Source organism: Mastigoproctus giganteus, chromosome 8 (genome assembly GCF_048544385.1).
Source record: "Mastigoproctus giganteus isolate SK-2022 chromosome 8, ASM4854438v1, whole genome shotgun sequence".
Lineage (NCBI taxonomy): Eukaryota > Metazoa > Arthropoda > Arachnida > Uropygi > Thelyphonidae > Mastigoproctus > Mastigoproctus giganteus.
In genome coordinates this window covers 199,599,519-199,617,883 of record NC_143582.1, presented here as the reverse complement: position 1 = coordinate 199,617,883, position 18,365 = coordinate 199,599,519, and the positions used below count along the sequence as shown (strand labels likewise).

Here is an 18,365-nt window from a genome sequence, read left to right as displayed (position 1 = left end):
CAGACTCAAAAATCCACAACGACCAATCTTAAAGACTTATGAAGGAATGGTTTCTGGGAATACTTCTAGGAGTAGATTCATCCGTGGCTCAGGTGTATACACTTCGAAGGAGTATATATACCTTTATCTCCATAAACCTCTGCTATTTCTCTCACAGTTTCTATAACACTTACACCACTTCGAACAAAATAACTTGCGACAAAAACGTTATTCGGGCATCAAATCTTCCATTGTATGTCATAAAACAGTTGTTGTTGGGTTTTAGCAGTATCAGCGACTAAGGCCATATTGCTCCTTGTATATTTGTCTGTAAATTGCGTGTGTTCTGAGGTAAATTTTTTTTCTGTTTTGCTGGACGAAAAACCCGAGTTTCCGGGAGAAAAAACCACGCCACGCTTGCCTGAGACAGATTAACTCAGCCACGTTGCGAAAAAGGCCCATAAAAATTCCTCACGTCATCGACGGGACTCAAACTCAGGTCTTTTTCATCCAATGTGGGGAGGATAGCGATCCTACCAACTGTGCTACCCACGAGGGCTCATAAAACGGTTCAGTTACAATAAGTAACTTAAGGCCACTTTGCAACCACCATAGAACATGACACTTGCAGCTGTGTGAGAGTATTCTTGAACATACATTTTCTTGCCATCCATCGCACTTGTATGGACAGATACTTATTGATATAATTAAAATTAAATTATTAGAGTAATAACCTATAATATGTGCCATAGATAAACTATAAATTGTGTTCATGTGCTAGCATGGGGAGTTAATTTAGATATGGATGATTTATGGATTTTTATGATGGATGGTTAATTTCGACAGGGATGTAATTTATATTTATATAACGGGGTTAATTTAGATAGATAATATTTATATAAAGATGTTCTTTAGTTCAATACTCTTATTTAGTATTATGCTTACCACTTTAGCGAGCTCTTACCTTTCGCTCCCCGTAGGACGAAACCAAACCCCTTTTTCCCTTTATGTAGGATAACCGTCCTTGGCTCTCCATACCTGAAAAATGTAGATTATAAATCACGGATTTAAGTATACCGAAAGAGTCCCACTGCAAAATAACAGGATATTCTTCAACACTTTTTCCTAAGTAATTAACAAAATAAGGTATGATACGGGGGAAACTCACTCCAAACTGAAGTGAGTTTCCCCCGAAAGGAGTAGAAATTATTCAGGAAACGTGAATTATTAGAATAAATAAAATAATAAAAGAAAAAAAGTGAAATACTTATTTTTATTAGCTGCACATTTTGGTGTGAACTTTCGAATTAAGACACAACATTTCATTTAATGTGTTATCATCAATATTTTTATAAAAATATTAAAAATATATACACAGTGTATTTAAAAACAAGATAAGAAAGTTGGGAGAGGCTGGTGTAATTATCAGTAGGAAAAAAATATATATATAAGGAGAGAATTTGTTAGTGCGATCGCAAGAATAATTTGAAAAGTAAATCTCTCTCTCATGTATAAATGGAATATCACGCAATCTCATGGAATTTCTCGATATTTTGTATTTGGGACTTCTAGAAAGATTTGTCCAGTCATTTAAAATCGGACCAATAAAAATTTGGAAATTTTTTGTTTTCATAAATATCTAGAGTTACGTACATAAAAATGGAAGTATGTTTCAGATGTTTGGACATCACTTTCAAAGAAATGCCGGGTGCACATAATTTTTCAGGGAATGTTATTTTGTTCCCTGGTAATATTTTAGGCGTAATTCAGAATCCATAATATCCCTCCAGGAAATATATCTATCCGTAGGCAGATAATTTAATTCGTGGAACGGCAGCGCCAACGTACAACCATTCAACTTTCAGGGAGCTGCCGGAAGATGGCAGGAGAGTGTCCTGGAATACGCTGACACAGTTGAAAGTATCCTTAAGTTACATGGTGTAAGTGTTAACCATTTTGTGAGATATTTCTGGATCATGACTGATCCGTGTCTCATCACCAGTCACTGTGTGACTAAGGAAATGCTTCACTGTGTTTCTTAAACTGTGTTAGCATTTCTCTACACAATTTTACATGATTTTATATCTGATCAGGTATCAGATGGTGAGGAATCTAGAGAGCAGATGCGCAACGTTTTGAAGTGCTCTATTAGAATCCTGTGTGCACTGCCATATCAGATTGACAATCGTCTGCTCAGCACACAGAGTGCGAATCTAAAAGCAGAATCTCGACTCTCTTTAACAACAGATAGAAGCCTATTCAAACAATCAACGACTCGCTGGCTGAAGACAAACTTCCGCACATATATCATCTGCAACCATCCTTCCTCATCTTAAATTTATGCCCCCCCATAGGTGTAGTTTCATCAAGACATAGAATGCCATTCGCATTCAGCTTGCTCGATCCATTCAAGGCCTTGAACACTTCAATCATATCACCCCGCATGTAATTAGCCTCCAGACAATGCAATTTGCAGACCTGCCTTTCTAGGTAAGAGACTCTTTTGTTCCCTTCACCAATCTCGCTTCCCTTCTCTGCGCCCGTTACCGCAGATCTACATCCTTCCTAAAGTGAGGCCTCCAGACCTGTTTACAGTACTCAAGATGCGGCCGACCGGTGGCCTTGTACCAAAGGGACAACCACCTCCTTAACCCTATTAGCAAAGTTTCTGTATATCATTGACAAAATACCATGAGATGTCCTGGCAGCACGTCTGCACTTCTCAGAGAATTTTATATCTGACTGCACAATTACCACATGGTATTTTTTCGTTTTCCAGTAAAAAAAGTAAACTGCAGCCATTATCACTCACTGCAGGATGGAAGCCTCCTCAACAATTCATGCTGAGAGAATGGACCATAATCTGCCACGCTGGTCCAGTGCGGGTTGGCAGATCGACCGTATTTAGCAGTTAGGGGCTTGAACCCCGGTCTACTCAAAGAGCGTGTGCTACTGCACTCCCGCTGCTGACCACTCGGCTATGGAGGTGCTACTCTGAGTGTACTACCACACAGTTGATAAGTTACTCTGAGCTTACTGCTACCCATATGCAGTACTTTGCATTTGTCAATGTTAAACTTCAACTGCTATTTCTCAGCCCATCGACCTAATTTTTCTAAATCTTGTTGCAGTAGGATACCGTCATTACTGTCGTTAACCACCCCGCCAACTTTTGTATCATCTGCAAACTTTGACATTAAGCCGAATATACCTTCGTCAATATCATTAATAAATATTGAAAACAACAATGGGCCCAGCAGTGAACCCTGAGGAACTTCACTGATAACATTAGACCACGAAGAGCAATGCCCATTGATAACTACTCTCTGTCTTCTTCCACTTAACCATCTCTTTATCCATAACAGTAACTTGCTTAAGGGCACATTGCTCCAGTTTTATACAGCAGTATTTTATGTGCAACAGTATCAAAAGCCTTCCTGAAATCCAAGTATATGATATCAAAATTATTTTTTGCATTCAGTTACTTGGTCACTGCATCATAGTAAACTATCAGATTGGTTAGACAAAACCGCCCCTTAACAAATCCATGCTGTGGCTGCAGTATAATTGCATTCTTGTCCGGATGGTCTTGCATTCTTTAACCAGTGACTCCTCTATTTTCCCTGGAACAGATGTTAAGCTGATAGGTCTCTAATTACTAGTCACCTTTTCATCTCCCTTTATGAATTGGGGCTACATTCGTACATTTCCAGTCCACAGAGACTTCCCCTGAATCTAAGGATGCTCTCCTGATTATAGCTAAAGGTTTGCTCACCTCCTTTGCAGCTTCCCTTAATATGATCGGATAGATCCCACTCACTCCAGATGTCTTTTTTTTATGTTCAGCTTCAACAATTTCTCTTCCACTTTCTTTTCAGTTATTACAAAGCCATTTAGTTCCTGTTGTATATAAAGTTAAATATGAATACGGATATTTATTGACAATGTTGCGTATTCAAGTTATGAAAAAGTTAGGATGAAATATGAGTTTGACAAACTTTTGCTTTCGTAAGGGTGGTCTCACCCTTACGAAAGCAAAAGCCTTTCCCTTTACCCTTGACAGTAATTATGTAGAATCACTGTTGATAACCAAATCAAGAGTATTCCTCTTCTTGTTGCCTCTCTAACATGCTGCTGTAGAAAACAGTCATCCACTAAATCTACAAAAGTCTTGCTAGTGTGCGTGAGTGACCAATCCACAAATTCCAGTCAACATCTGGAATTCGTGGATTGGTTTAAATCCGCATTATAAGACATTCTGATTTACTGGCCCACTCTACATTTATCTGTAGCACTCATACCACAGCGAACAGAACAGAAAATAGCAAAACGTTGCTCAATCTCCAGATTTTCTATTATGCAGCTCACAAAACGGTTCATATTTATAACACACAACTTAAAGCCTCTTTACAACTACCAGACATATCAGAACTTGTAACTGTGTTAGCGTATTCTTGAACATGACCTCTTTTGCCATCTGCTGGAAATCCGCCGAAGTTTGAGTATTGTACGGTGGCGCTACCAATCCTCTAATTAAATTATAAGCCTGTCTATATAACGAGTCAATCTAGAAATTAATTAATTTTTCATCGTATTTGATGTCACATTTCTACCTTTTTTTTTAAACCTCCCTAAGTAAAACCCACTCTGATTCTCTCATCAAATTAACAGCATTTTATTTGTCCCAAACGGACATCCTCCCAAATGTTTCTTCAGTGTAGTAAACTGGTAGTAATCTAAAGAGACTATATCTGGAGAAAAGGGTAACTGCCCTTTTCTCCAGACATAGTCTGATAAAGGGTGGATGGACTCTTTCACAGTACGTGTTTAGTTTCTTTGTTATCTACTATCCGAGCAGATCTCTCAAAATCAGGTCATGAGTAGCATCAATGTTTCTTGTCAGAAGTCTTCAGACCTGAGTGTAATTACTGTTGTGTAAGGTTAAAATTTCCCGTACTACTACTGCGTAACGTCTCACACACAAAGGTTCACGATGTCGTCTGTACCTCAATGCATTAACTGAGCCCCTGAAAGCATACCCGGGTCATTGAAAGCATACCCTGGCGCAAAGCCATCACAGGTAAAAGACGTTGCAGTACCATCTATGAAGTCAGAACGCAGTCGACAAGGCATGTTGTCAACTTATGTTTTCCAACCAGCGGTCCAAGTTTGTCTTCAATAAAAGATTAACGTTGTTGTCCTTGGTCTATCTCCACCACGTCTTTTTATATCAGTCCCTGGATCTTCGAACCTTTTTCAAAGATTGAGAGTGGCCATTTCTCAAGTCTTCCAAAAAGTGTTCATTGCTAAAAACATTCAGGTTCTTTCTTTCAGAAATCCTTAACGCAATTGGTAATCATGACTTGACTGAACGTTAATCGGCACTTGAAATCAAAGTCATTTTTGGGTAATGGTTCGTTTATTGTTTATCCACATGTTTAAAAAGATGTGTAAAATATATTACAAAGCAGATGTCGCTAGAGTCTTGGAAATCAGTATAGTTGTGAAGTGTATCAAGTACGTGTGTCTGAAGAAACCCTAGATTGTAATAAATATCTGTCACAAAATACCATAAAGGTTTATTGAATGTATTCCACTGGCTTGTACGGAGCACGTCAATAAACCACACACAGCTTTAACTTAAAAGATGACAGGATTTCTACTGGACTGTACACTCACTTGCCAAAAAATTAGAAGCCTCCTGCAATTGGCGTCAACGGATAGTTAAATGTACTACATGCAAATGTAGTTAACTGTCCACTCTGCAAAAATTGAACATGATCGGTTCGAGGAACACTTCCACGATTTCCAACATCTATTCTGGCTAGGCTATTCTTCAGATCTGAATCCAATTAAGAATGTCTGGGTTATATTGGAAAGGACAGTTCGGCTTCGCAGTTCTGTACCGACCATAATACAGCAGCTGACAAAAATCCTGATGAACGAATGGTAAAATATGGGGATAGATTAGTGGAGTCCATGCACCGATATGTAGGGCCATAATTCGGGTACAAGTATATAATATAAAAGAACATATTCTTGGAGGCTTTATCTCCCCCCCCCATCCCTTCCCCGAGTACGCATTTGTAGTGATCTACAGTTTATAATACGGGTTAAACCAGTATACTTACAGTCTCCACCTTCGGGGTACGGTGTTCATTTTCTTGGCATTCATTTCTCGTCGTCCTTCTACCCTCGGTCTTCCTCCTGCAGGTAATGTTTCTGTAGCTCGCATTTGAACTTCCTGAACACACGAAGCAGGAAAGATACCCTCCTCGCCATCTCGCCTTCGACCTTCCAGAAAGCCGTTACTTCCGATTCCTGTAACTATAACCCTACAACATTAAAACTTACCAAAGTAAATAAGATGTAAAATAAAATACACTGTTTTTCATACTAAATGCTGAATTTTCTATTACTGATTAAACTGGTATACGTTTAAAAAAATCTGCTTTTTAAATTCGTACGCGTACATTCATTTTCTGTGCTTAATAGAAATGAAAAGTTAATAACCAATTAATTAACTAATAATATATCAAAATTTTTAAAGTAAAATGAACTAATTCTATAAAATAAGACTACTGGACAATTTTTGATCTTTGTTTGCAACCGTACTAAACTGCTATACAACTGGTGACCAGCTCACGCGAGCGCTGTATGACCAGCCACATAGCTGTACTTTAGATATCTGTTTAACAAGATTACTGTTTAATAAATATTTTGATATTTTAATACCGATTTTAATTCAGGTAGTTCATACATTTTATCTGAATGATCACGACATTTTTTTTCAGAAATAATGAGAAATATTTTCATTTAATTATTGAAAATGTAAGCAACAATTCATTATTTAAGTAATTTTTACAATGTATAAGTAATTACGCTATCAAAAATACTTTCACTGCATTTATGATCATTTAAGTTTTTTATCTAAGTTTTAAACTTAAAGTATTTCTTAACAGAAACATTGTTGGAATTTAAATAAAAATACTGTAGTACACGCCTTTGAGTTGTCCTTAGCTCTAGCTCATATATCTGCTAAGTAGAGTGTTTATAATTTTATAATGTTTTTGCATTTAAATTTTGCTAATTTGCGTTGAGCTAAGCATTTGCGCCCCCCCCGCGCAAATTTGAAATAAAATTTTTAACTTATTCCCACCTAATGTAATCAGACAACAGATAAGATAAGGTTACGAAAATAAGAAGAAAAAATAATATTTTCAATGAAATCCTAGAAAGTGGAAGGATCCCAAAGATCTGGAACACGAACTTTGTTCGTCCAGTCCCTAAATGCAGAGACCCCAAGCGGCCACAAGATTCAGACCTATTGCCATCAGCTATGGGTTCCTTAAGATAGTTGAAAAAGTAATCCAGCACTCCATTGCAGACCACTGTTTCAATCACAGGCTCTCGTACTTTCATACTGTGATTAAGGAGAGATCTACTAATAGCAACCTCATGGACACCCTTATCAGAATCCAGAAAGCCACCAACGACAGGACACAGCTTGGTGTTATTTTCTTTGATATAAAAGCAGCTCTAATCACCATTCTCCAGTAATACTTCACATCACAGGAAAACTCTTAGCATCATTAAATCAATCCTGGAGCATAGACTTCGCAGCTTTCGGACAACATGCATTACTAATAGGGGGTCCCACAAGAGGGAGTGCTATCATTAACCCTATTTTCTGCAGCGCTGGAACCCTTTCTGGCATCCCAAACTGACTTCCAATCATACGCTGACGACCTGAAATTTTACATCACGTCTTCTGACTAAATCAGGTCCTTAGCACTACCTTGCAGACAGGTAAAAAGATCCATCACCTTGAACAATATCTGGCCTCAATCGGATTACAGATTAATCAAGCAAAGACAGCTCAAATGTCTTTCACCTGGAAGAAGTCACGCAATGATATCAATCTTAGCATCAATGGATCACTCATTCAAAAAGTTAAAGTACACAAGGATCTCGAATTAGTATGGGATGAGGGGCTGACATTCCAGGCTCGCCTACTGAACATTTGCACATTTATCCTGAAACTGTTCTTCCTCAACTTGAATTTATGCTCCCTGATGAGTGTAATCTGAACAAAAGGAAGAGTCCCATCAGCATTGAGCTTGCTCAAACCATTTAAAGCCGTATACACCTCAATCAGATCATCTCGCAGGTGCCTAGTCTCTAGACGCTGCAATTTTACGAACTAAAGTCTTTCTTGGTAAGAGAACCCTTTTTGATCCCTTCATCAATCTGGCAGTTCTACATCCCTCCTAAAATGAGGTCTCCAGACCTGTATGGAATACTCAAGATGCAACCTAATCATTGCATTGTACAATGAAATAATCACCTCATTTTTCCTGCTGGAAAAGTTCCTGTATATCATTGACAAAACCCCCTGAGCTGTCCTAGCAGCCTGTCTGTACTGCTCAGAAAACTTCATACTGTATTTATGTAATGATAAGATAATAGATATTTATTTGGAGTACCTTAATAAAAAATAATCCAATAAAACTAATCGTTATTTGTTGAAACAATATAATTTTTCATATTTATATATAAACATCTCTAGATCATGATTCATACCTTCGACGAGATCGCCATGTTTGAGCTGTAAATGGCCCGAAGTGTTGAGAGTGTACTCTTCTACACAGACGCAAACAGAATCAACGACTGGTGTGGACTTTGAAAATTCTGGCTGGTCAGAGTAGTAGTCGTAACTCGTTCCACTGTTACTTGTACATACACCCGATGATTCACTGGACTCTACAATCGAAAGTCAGAAAAACAAAATTATAAGTTACCAACCGAGGTTTAAAAATGATTTAATTAGAAATGATTTAATTATAAAGTTCTAAATTATCTTGGAGTTTACTGACCAATTAAAAATCCTTTTCCTTTTGCAGTTTAAGTCAAAATCTGAAAGAGAAATTTCAAAATATTTCCTTAAATGGTACACTCACTATTTAGACTAAGAGCGCACCCTGGTGTCTCTTATTTTAATCGTTAATCTCGTCTGCTCAAACTCGAAACTAGAACTGGAAATGTTACAACTTATTTTATAAAGAAATGCATTTAAAATAAAAAAAAAAAATGTGGATTTATTCTAGAGTGATTCCAAATTGACCTGGACTTTATTTTTTTTTAAAGAAATACAATGACTACATTATTACTGTCACTGATACATTTTTTCCATCATTAATCCAAACAAGTAAAAATCTTTGGGCCAAGTGCGGGCTATAAGGAGGACTGCCCATGATTTCTCAGCCTAAGGTTGCGTGGTAAAATCTCAATATCATATTGTGCGCATAACCAGCGTAGATTGTACGCCATTTACTGTGTATTTGATAATTCAACGCTGTTCCATAGTCGAAAGATAGAGTCTGACGCCATCTTGAATTTTGTTTACTACACAGTCTGGGAGCGCACTCATATTGACGAGGAGTGAGACCAATATAACTTCAACCCCCAAGCAAACTATTTTGCCATACTAGTGTTGACCAGTATGGCAAAGTCCAGGTCAACCTTGGTCTACCTTGGTGCCATAAACATACAAGACATTGAATCTTCAATAAAAACAAATTTCCAATAAAAAACAAGGAATTAAAATTATTCAACATTTTTATTACAAGTAAATAGCTAATTTAATTTTGATGTATGCAAATATATTAACGCGTATTTTATAAAAAAAACTTCAATAATTTTATTAACATCGATAAAATAATGCGATAAGAGGTGTGGCAATAAACTTCCCGGATTGGTGCTGTTGCGGTCATGTTCGATGAGTTTGAAAACAAACGGAAGTGGCATGTTGTAGTTCAAATTTCCTCCAACAGATGGTGTTACAGAGATTGTCCAGTTTAGTTAGTGGCATTAACGTTCTATGTTACGATTTTGCAATGGAGCAACAAATGAACATCAGATTTTGCTTTAAACTGGGAAAATGTGCAATGTACGAAATCTTAAAAACTGTTTATGATGATTAAAAGTTAAATCCTACCAGCGTGGTTGAATGGTATAAGCGGTTCAATGATGGATGTAAAGATGTTTACAATGACCCAAGAAGTTGGCGTCCGTCAACCTCTCGAAATGAGGACAGAGTTGCAAAAGTTTAGGAAATTCCTAAACCATCAGAATGATAGCTGATAAGTTGAATACGAATAAGGAGGCGATTCGGAAAATTCTGCATGAAGATTTAGGAAAAAGGAAGGTCTGTGCAAAATTTGTGTCGCACAGACTCACGGATAAGCAGAAGCAACGAAGAGTGTCACCGTGCCTAGACTTCATCCAGCCTTGTCAACACCATCGTAATTTCCTTGACTGCATTGTCACTGGAGGTGAGTGTTGGGTGTTGGAAGCGCCAGCGCATGCAGTGGACTTCAAAATGATCACCAAGGCCCAAAAAGTTTCGTCCAGGATCAAGAAGGTACCGACCATGTTTTTCAACAAACAGGGTTATGATTCACAAGGAATTTGTACCTGAAGGGGAGAACGTCAATGCTGTGTTCTCCATACAGGTACTTCAAAGATGACTAAAGCACATTTCCCAGGTGAGCCCGCAATTTCGAGAGAAAGACAGCTGGTTGTACGACAATACCCCACCTCATTCCGCACTTGTTATGAAGACATTTCTGACGAAACCTGCCATTATACAGATCAAGTATCCATCCTCCTCTCCCGATCTCCCTCCACCAGACTACTTCCTCTTTCCCAAGATGAAAACTGCCCTCAAAGGAAAAAGATTTCAGGATGTTGAGGACATAAATAAAAACGCAACCGCCGAACTGAACTCATCTCTTTGGATGCCTTCGCAGACTGTTTTCAGAAACTTTTAGAATGGTGTAAAAGTGTATTCAGTCAGGTGGTGATTACTTTCAATAAACGTAAAACCGTTTTTGAACTCTTTCACCTTGTGTTCTTTTTATTGCACTAGTCCGGAACTTTATTGCCACTACTCGTATAGGTAGATTAGGAAATAATATTACCTTCAGTGTTTCTCAAGAAACAGTTTAATGACAAATATGCTCAGGGTGAAGTGAAAACACATTTTAGAACAATTATATTTCTCTAAAATTAAAAACACCCTCTTCAGCATTTAGACATGCTCCCCACTGGTTCATTAATCAATATAATTCTTAAAAAACCTTTCTTCTCGGATGACAGAACCATTATTCGACGGATGGTTTGCTTTAAGAGTTCCAGTTGAAACGAAGCCATTTTAAAGCTTTTATGAAGGGTCCATAAATATGAATGTCTCATGGCAACAGATGTTGTGGTTATAAAGTCCTTGACTTATCCTGCCTGTGATTTTTATGTAGTGAATGCAAAGTCCACTTTCTGTGGTGAGCTGAGACAGTTAAATATTTCCTCCCGAGAAAGACGTCATTGACATGATTCGAACTGAAGTCTTTCCAACGCAGTGTGGGAGTGAAGTGATTATAACCACCGTGTTATCCTCGAGGGTAGGAAATAAAGTGTCTGTTGTAATAAACATTTGTAAAATTAATGGAAGCCATAATCTGTGAGCTTAATCCCACCTTGGTAATTCATATTACCTGCATGAGTTATTTCAGCATGATTACGTTCAGCTGACTGTAAGAGACACGGGGGAGAACTCGTCCCCTTTTGGCTATTTAAGATATTGGAAGCAGATGTGGTGTTTCGAGTTTGATATTGACTGTCTAGTTTACAACTATTATTTAGAATTATTACATAAGTGAATCCTTTACCTTCTTATCTATAGTTGTATGATCAGAGTTTAGAGAAATCAGATGTTGCACCCTTTTGAATGATTCATACAGAAATTGGAACACGCGTACATCTGTGCGGAAAGCATTTGCTATAACGTATGATGCAGTTTTATCTATCCAATAACATACTGACCATAGTCAGGAAGGTGAAGTACTCTTCAAACTTTAACAAATTTCCTTCACAAACCTCTTAGAATTTTCTCGTGAGTCCCTGGAGGCATCATATCATCAAATGATGCCTCCAACGGTTGAATAAAATACAGTTATTATATTTTAAAAGTATGTAAAGTGAAGCTGTTACATTCCTATGTCTGTCTTCGAACCAAGAAGAGTAGAATTGTCCAGAAAGTCAATGTACCACAAGGAATTCATTGTTCAAGGAAGACGAACGAAGGGCCAAGTTAAAATTACTAGAAACAACGCCAGAGAGTACTACCACCTTCCACAAAATTCACAGCTGGAAGGTCACAATACGATGAAGATCTCTCAGCATCCATCAGACACAAACACGGCCATCAGATCAAAAAAAGAGTTCTGTGCACCTGAACATTTCCCGATTATAGTAGTACCATGACCTTTCCATTTGGTGATTATATAGCTACTGTTCATCTAGAGCGTTGCAGTTTTGAAGCAATGGCATATTGATTACTAATATGGCATCCTATGATGACTCCTGGTTGGAAGTCGTTAAGCTCAACGCCTCGGCCCATTTATTGTATTTCATCGATCTGTTTACATATGCTCTCATACTTATTCCTGAGAAATCTGGGGTACTTAAATTGGGCGACCTTTTCGGCCATTTTCTGTAGCCGAATTCTTTCAGGAAACATCTCAATCCGAGTTGGACTTCGGCTTGTTTCCCAGACTCTCTCTTTTGATCGAAACTCAGCGAGGTACCGTCGAATAGTTCGATCAGAAGGAGCAGAACGTCTATTGAAATTCAATAAATACACACACACATACTGGCCAAAAAAGTAAGAAACTTTATTTGGTATCGAATCAGGTCTCCTTTGTTTTGAATAACAGCAAGTGTGCGGTCTAATTGTAATCATTCTTCCAGAAAAATATTTCCAAAAAAAAGTCAAAGGAAGAGGACTTCGTTGCCCAACAGCTCTCTCTCCAGCATATCCTACTCATTCTCAAAACAATAATTTCAAACTAATAAAAATTTCATTGATCTGTATCTCTTATTTTGCAACCTACTGTGATGTTGTAAACTATACCTTAACTTTTATCCACAGTGTATTACATTGTGCTTTTCGATATCAATTTTTTAATGTCTCGAATCAAACAAACTTGAAAAATATGAATTGGCTTTTTTTTAAACCGTGCTTGTTTAGAGGTGCTAATGCTTAAATTTGCAATTTATTATGAATTAAAATATAAATGGCTTAGTAGTTAGGTTATTTGAACAATTTTTCGAAAATAATTCCATCCAATTGTCGAATAACGCCAATAGAAAAAGTATTGAACTGAAGTTCGCAAATGTCCTCCAACTGAAGTCCTCCATAATAGTTTACAGGGTTTGTATTTGTTCCTCGTCTGCAAAGGTCTCGGTTCGAATCCCCTCAGACAAAAGGAACTCTTAACGACCTTTCTAACTGGGGTTGTAGTTAGCTGGAAGGAGCATTTTTTCGGTGACTTAATCCAGGTGTTGCAGACTTCTCAACTTGCAAATCGGCTCATGGATACACAATTTGTACAGATAATAATGAATTCGATGTAGGACCATATCTGCACACTATGGGCAGTTGATATGACAAGGAACTCTCAGCCAAACAACAACAACATTAGCTGAAAGCGCAGCTCCCACATTCTTTTTGTTCTGGGACTTGCTGGAACTTGTTTCTGCCATTAGACAATGAATTTAATGCAGTTATGACAAAAATAAAACATGGTTGTAACTAATGTTTTAGACACCAGTGTACTTGAAACGTAGGATGCCACAGCAATATGATGATTACTTGAGAGTATTTGATTTACAGTTCGGTTAGTATCATATTCTCTTCAATAGAATAATTAGTAATAATTAATCGAATTACATAAACTCGTGGTTCTGTCATAATTAAAAGAAACCCGAGGAGCTGATATTTCTTGATGCTGCTACCGAAATTATTGTATCGTCTATCAGAAATGATGGAACACTTCAACGACCTAAAAGGCTGCTAATGATTAGGACATTCTGCTTCCACGAGGGCAGCACAGAAGAGCACAGTTACTTATCCAATAGGCATAATTATTTCTAATGCGTTTGAAATGAAAACCTTCATATGTGTTCACTAGTCCCATGGATAGTTTTATTTTCACAAAATTGAAGCAGTTTTCGCAAACTATGTGAGGGTGATAGAGCTCGGGCTTAGGCTCTTTAGAAAAGACTACGATTGTCCATGAGTCAACCTAAAGTGACTAGTTTTGTTTTAAATTGAATAACATCGCCAGCAGGCGAATCTGTTATTCGTTAAAAACTCAAAGGCACTTTTGTGATCTGTTTAGGAACAATTTGGTTCCATCATCAGATAACAATTCTCATCTCATTTTAAAATACGTTAATCAAACAAATAATGTAATACAAACATATATTCTATTTCCTTAGAAATGTTTGTGACTCAGAGAGTTTTTCTTATAATCCATTTTGCTTTCCCTCTTAAGAAACTAGCAGCAATCTTCCATCATGGCAGTATCCCAGTGTCCTTGGTACCGCTTTTCCATCGTGGATTTCCTGATGCAAAATTGTGAGGGAAAAAAATCGAGATGAGGATTGTTGTTCTTGGGTTTTAGGAGCATCAGCGACTAAGGTCATGTTGCTCCATGTATATTGCCTACAAATCGCGTATGTTCTCAGGTCTATTTTCTGTTTGCTGGACGAAAAACAGGAGTTTCCAGCAGGAAAACCCTTACTACTCTCGCTTGAGACCGACTAACACAGCCACGTTGTGAAAAGTTCCATAAGAATTGCTCCCACCATTGACAGGATGGTGGGAGCAATTCAGGTCTTTTCTGTCCGGTGTGGGGAGGATGGCGATCCTACCAACTGTGCCAGCCACGAGGGCGAGATGAGAATGAATAAAATGAATTTTCAAAGATATTCGGCAGCCCATATCTTAATAACATTGCAATAAAGTTGACACCAGAGATTCATAATTATCTTCTTTCCTTCTTCCAAGAAATCCAAGCAAAACTGTTTTGAGTGATGACCAATGCTAGTTCGGTATCCTGCAGCTTTGTTTCAAATAGATTATATTCGAGGAATTTTTTTTATTTGGAGCCACTTCCTTCTGTATCGAGAGCTTTAACAAAAATCTTCATTAATCCAAGCTTTTTATGTAAATGTTGAAGAAGAATCTCTTTTGGCTCAACCAGTGAAACATATTTTGCATTACTAGTCCCTGGTAAAAAACACCCTCGTGGGTAGCACAGTTGGTAGAATGGCCGTTCTCCCCACACAGGATGGAAAAGATCTGAGTTCGAGTCACAACGTGGTTGAGATAGTCGATCTCAGGCGCGAGTAGCATGGTTTTTTCTCCCGAAAACTCCCCATTCGTTAGGATTGTGTTCAATGCCCAATTCGTTCAGAAGACTGCTAATATTTTTGCAGAAACACATACCAACTGTCACTGTTATTATCTAGAACCAAGAAGTTCTGCTTGCTCTTTAGATAGTTTAAATTACCAACTAAATCATTCGACTCTTCGTGTTTAATTAATTTCGGCACATTATAATTTTCTGGTTGGTTGTCCAAATTTTTGAAGTGGACAGTCCATAAAAGTCTACAACACAAGAATCCTTCATCGCTGTGTCCTTTATCCCATGATTTTGGAGGGTCTAGTATCGGCAGGTCTTCATTATGTGGAACAGACCTTATTGTAGATGATCTATTAGGACAATATACCAATGCCCAATTGGTATAATACGTATTATTTTATAAATCTACTCATTACAATTGATTGCAAAAAGCTGATATTTTATGAGTTAAAAATCATGTTGGCCAATGTAATTAAATGAAATTAATAAACAAATAAAAGCGTAGTTATATTCAAACAAATAATATCACAAAAAGTTTTTAAGAGGAGACAACAATCAAATAGCAGATTAACCATTTAGCGATAAATTCCGTCTCTAAAAGGTTAATCAAGGATAAGATCATGTCATATCTACTCGAACAATGAAAAAGGAAATTTAGAGTTCGACAGGCCTTAAGCCTGTTATTCTCCAACACTCGTTTCAGCCAAAATCGAAGACAGACTCCAGTAGTGTTTGAGGCGATGTGATTGGACTGTAGACGAATGAAACCAGGTGTTGTCGACTAATGAGGCCCGGACACGAGTCTCGATATTGTATTGTACAATAATAGGGCTACACCGAGCAGGTATCTGATGGTGGGAAATGGATCCATTAAAATGTCTGAATGGACCCCAAAAGATTGTTGTATTCAAAGCTTTAATTCAGGCACATGGAGATCCTACAAGATACTGAGGTTCTGTTTCTAATATACTCACTGGCCAATAAATCGGAAACATTTTGCAAGTGCTGTCAACAGATAATTAAAGTATAGTATGTGAGTGTATTTATCATATAGTATAATCAAAAATTCATTGGTATCAGATAAATACTATAATGAGTACGTTTAGCAGGAGCTACAATTGAGAAAAAGGAAATCATTGGTGTGTCAAACGCAACCATCTACAAACTGTATAATAATTTGAATGGAGCTCTAAAATAAAGAGGTGTGACAGAAAGTCGTTTGTCCTGGAACGAGACTGCAGCAATTTAAAGTGAATCGTGCATTAGAATAGAAGGTCAAGTGTGTAGCGAATGACTAAAAACTTCTTTTTAGACAAATAAATATCCATTTCCAATTGCGGGATTTGAAGAATCTGCAATTTGGTAGTCGTGCCTATACGAAAACCCCTTCTTTCGGTAAAAAATCGAAAAGTTTGACTGGAGTGGTGCCACCAACTCCAAGACTGGACTGTTACGCCACGCTTTCACCAATGTTACGTTGAAAGCGTGGCGCAAACCTCATGAAGCCGTGCATCCAGATGTCACTGTTCCATCTCGTGCCCACCACTTAAGCGGCTGGATTTGGGGTAAATTCTGTTGGTACGGACATCGAAATTCATATCGATACAAGGTCATCTTACTTTCAATGAATATCTTTCGATTGCGATGGATGTTTACAAGACGACAATGCCACTGACCATCGTGCAAAAATTTTATCTAAATGATTCGAGGAACATTCCTGAGATTTCCAATATCTACCTTGGTCGCCCAATTCTTCAGATCTGAATTCAATTCAGAATGTTTGGGATATGTTGGGAAGGGCAGTTTCGCCTTTCAATACTCTACCAACGACAATACCACTGCTGACAAATATCCTGATGAAGAATTGTGAAATCTGGAGACAGACTCCTTTAGGCACCTAGTGGAATCCATTCAACGACATGTATAAGCTGTAATTCGGGAAAAAAGGTTGGTCTACTTGATATTGAATAAGGCTTTCTAATTTTTTGGCCAGTAAATGTATTTTGCTGGACAGTGTATCACGGGGAATATTTTTAATTAAATGAATTCTCCTCCGGATTCAAGCCAAGGAAACCCGATTCCAGTTATCATTTACACAAAAGAGTAAAATGTGAGGGCGTTATTTTTTCCAATCGAAGTTCAACATTAAAAATACTTTCCTTTTCGATATCACTGCATCAGAAAATTAAGCGAATCAAAACAATCGGGATTTCTTGTTTGAGACCGGGACATTGATTCAACTAGGTTCAGTCTTCTTACAAATTATAAAATTTCTAATTTTTAATCAATTCATTCAACTATTTCAATAAGAAATAAACAGTACAAAAATCATAACAAAACATAAAAACTTAAAAACAAAAAACTATTCTTGAAAAAAAGTGTCACAAAAATACAGGCACATGTATTGCATTCTGGGAATGTGTGTCTTTTCTTATCGCCAACTGCAGATTGCGGTGAGGTCACTAAAAGAAAACACATGCACAAAACCTGTCGTTGCATGCAATAAAAATGAAAGAGTCGTGTACTGAGACTACATTTCATCATCATCAGCATCATCATGATCATCATCATCACTACCATTATATTCTAAGACCGAGTCAGATACTCTAAGAAGAAGTGGTGTCCACAAATATCTACCTGTAACGATACTGCCGGAGGTCGTGTCCTCGCTATCCTCTTCGCTGGGGTGTGTCCCTGTGCACGAGGATCCCGTGGACACCTCAGAGCCGGAGGAGAAGGGCGGGAGGGAGTGGTTGGAGGGACACGGAGACGGGGGCTTCCCGGAGAGCACCACTTCAAGGCGTGAATCACTGTGGTTGTGGCTGAGGGTGCCAATGTTGGCTGCGCTGGCTCGACGTCGGGGGTTGTAACGAGGAGCTTCGCGGAATGGCACTGTAACAAAGTGGAGGTTGTGTGTGGGTGTTACAGAAGGCAGACTTGCAAGCACGCGCAACCACATGTTTAATAACTTTTAAGATGGAATTAAATTTTGATTATCACACCTGGGTTAGATATTCACATTGGTTTACTATTCTCACCAATTACAGCAAATAAATTTTAAATAAATAAAATATTTAGCCATAAGTATTCGTGTGTTTTGTGTGCAACGTCTGTTGT

General features: G+C 37.9%; 1 protein-coding gene across 3 annotated transcripts in view; it reads right to left on the bottom strand.

Moving 5' to 3' along the window:
- The window catches only part of LOC150082168 (uncharacterized), a 149,200-nt gene that overhangs the window by 20,883 nt on the left and 109,952 nt on the right, over positions 1 to 18,365 (bottom strand). For 2 of the 3 annotated variants that reach the window (XM_090379150.1, XM_090379151.1), the window contains exons 10-13: positions 17,886 to 18,140; positions 8,563 to 8,742; positions 6,111 to 6,306; positions 944 to 1,017 (exon numbers count right to left, since the gene is read on the bottom strand). In XM_090379150.1, the coding sequence (XP_090235276.1) occupies positions 944 to 1,017; positions 6,111 to 6,306; positions 8,563 to 8,742; positions 17,886 to 18,140 (705 nt within the window). The remainder of the gene's footprint in view (positions 1 to 943; positions 1,018 to 6,110; positions 6,307 to 8,562; positions 8,743 to 17,885; positions 18,141 to 18,365) is intronic. The other variant, XM_090379152.1, reaches the window with a different exon arrangement.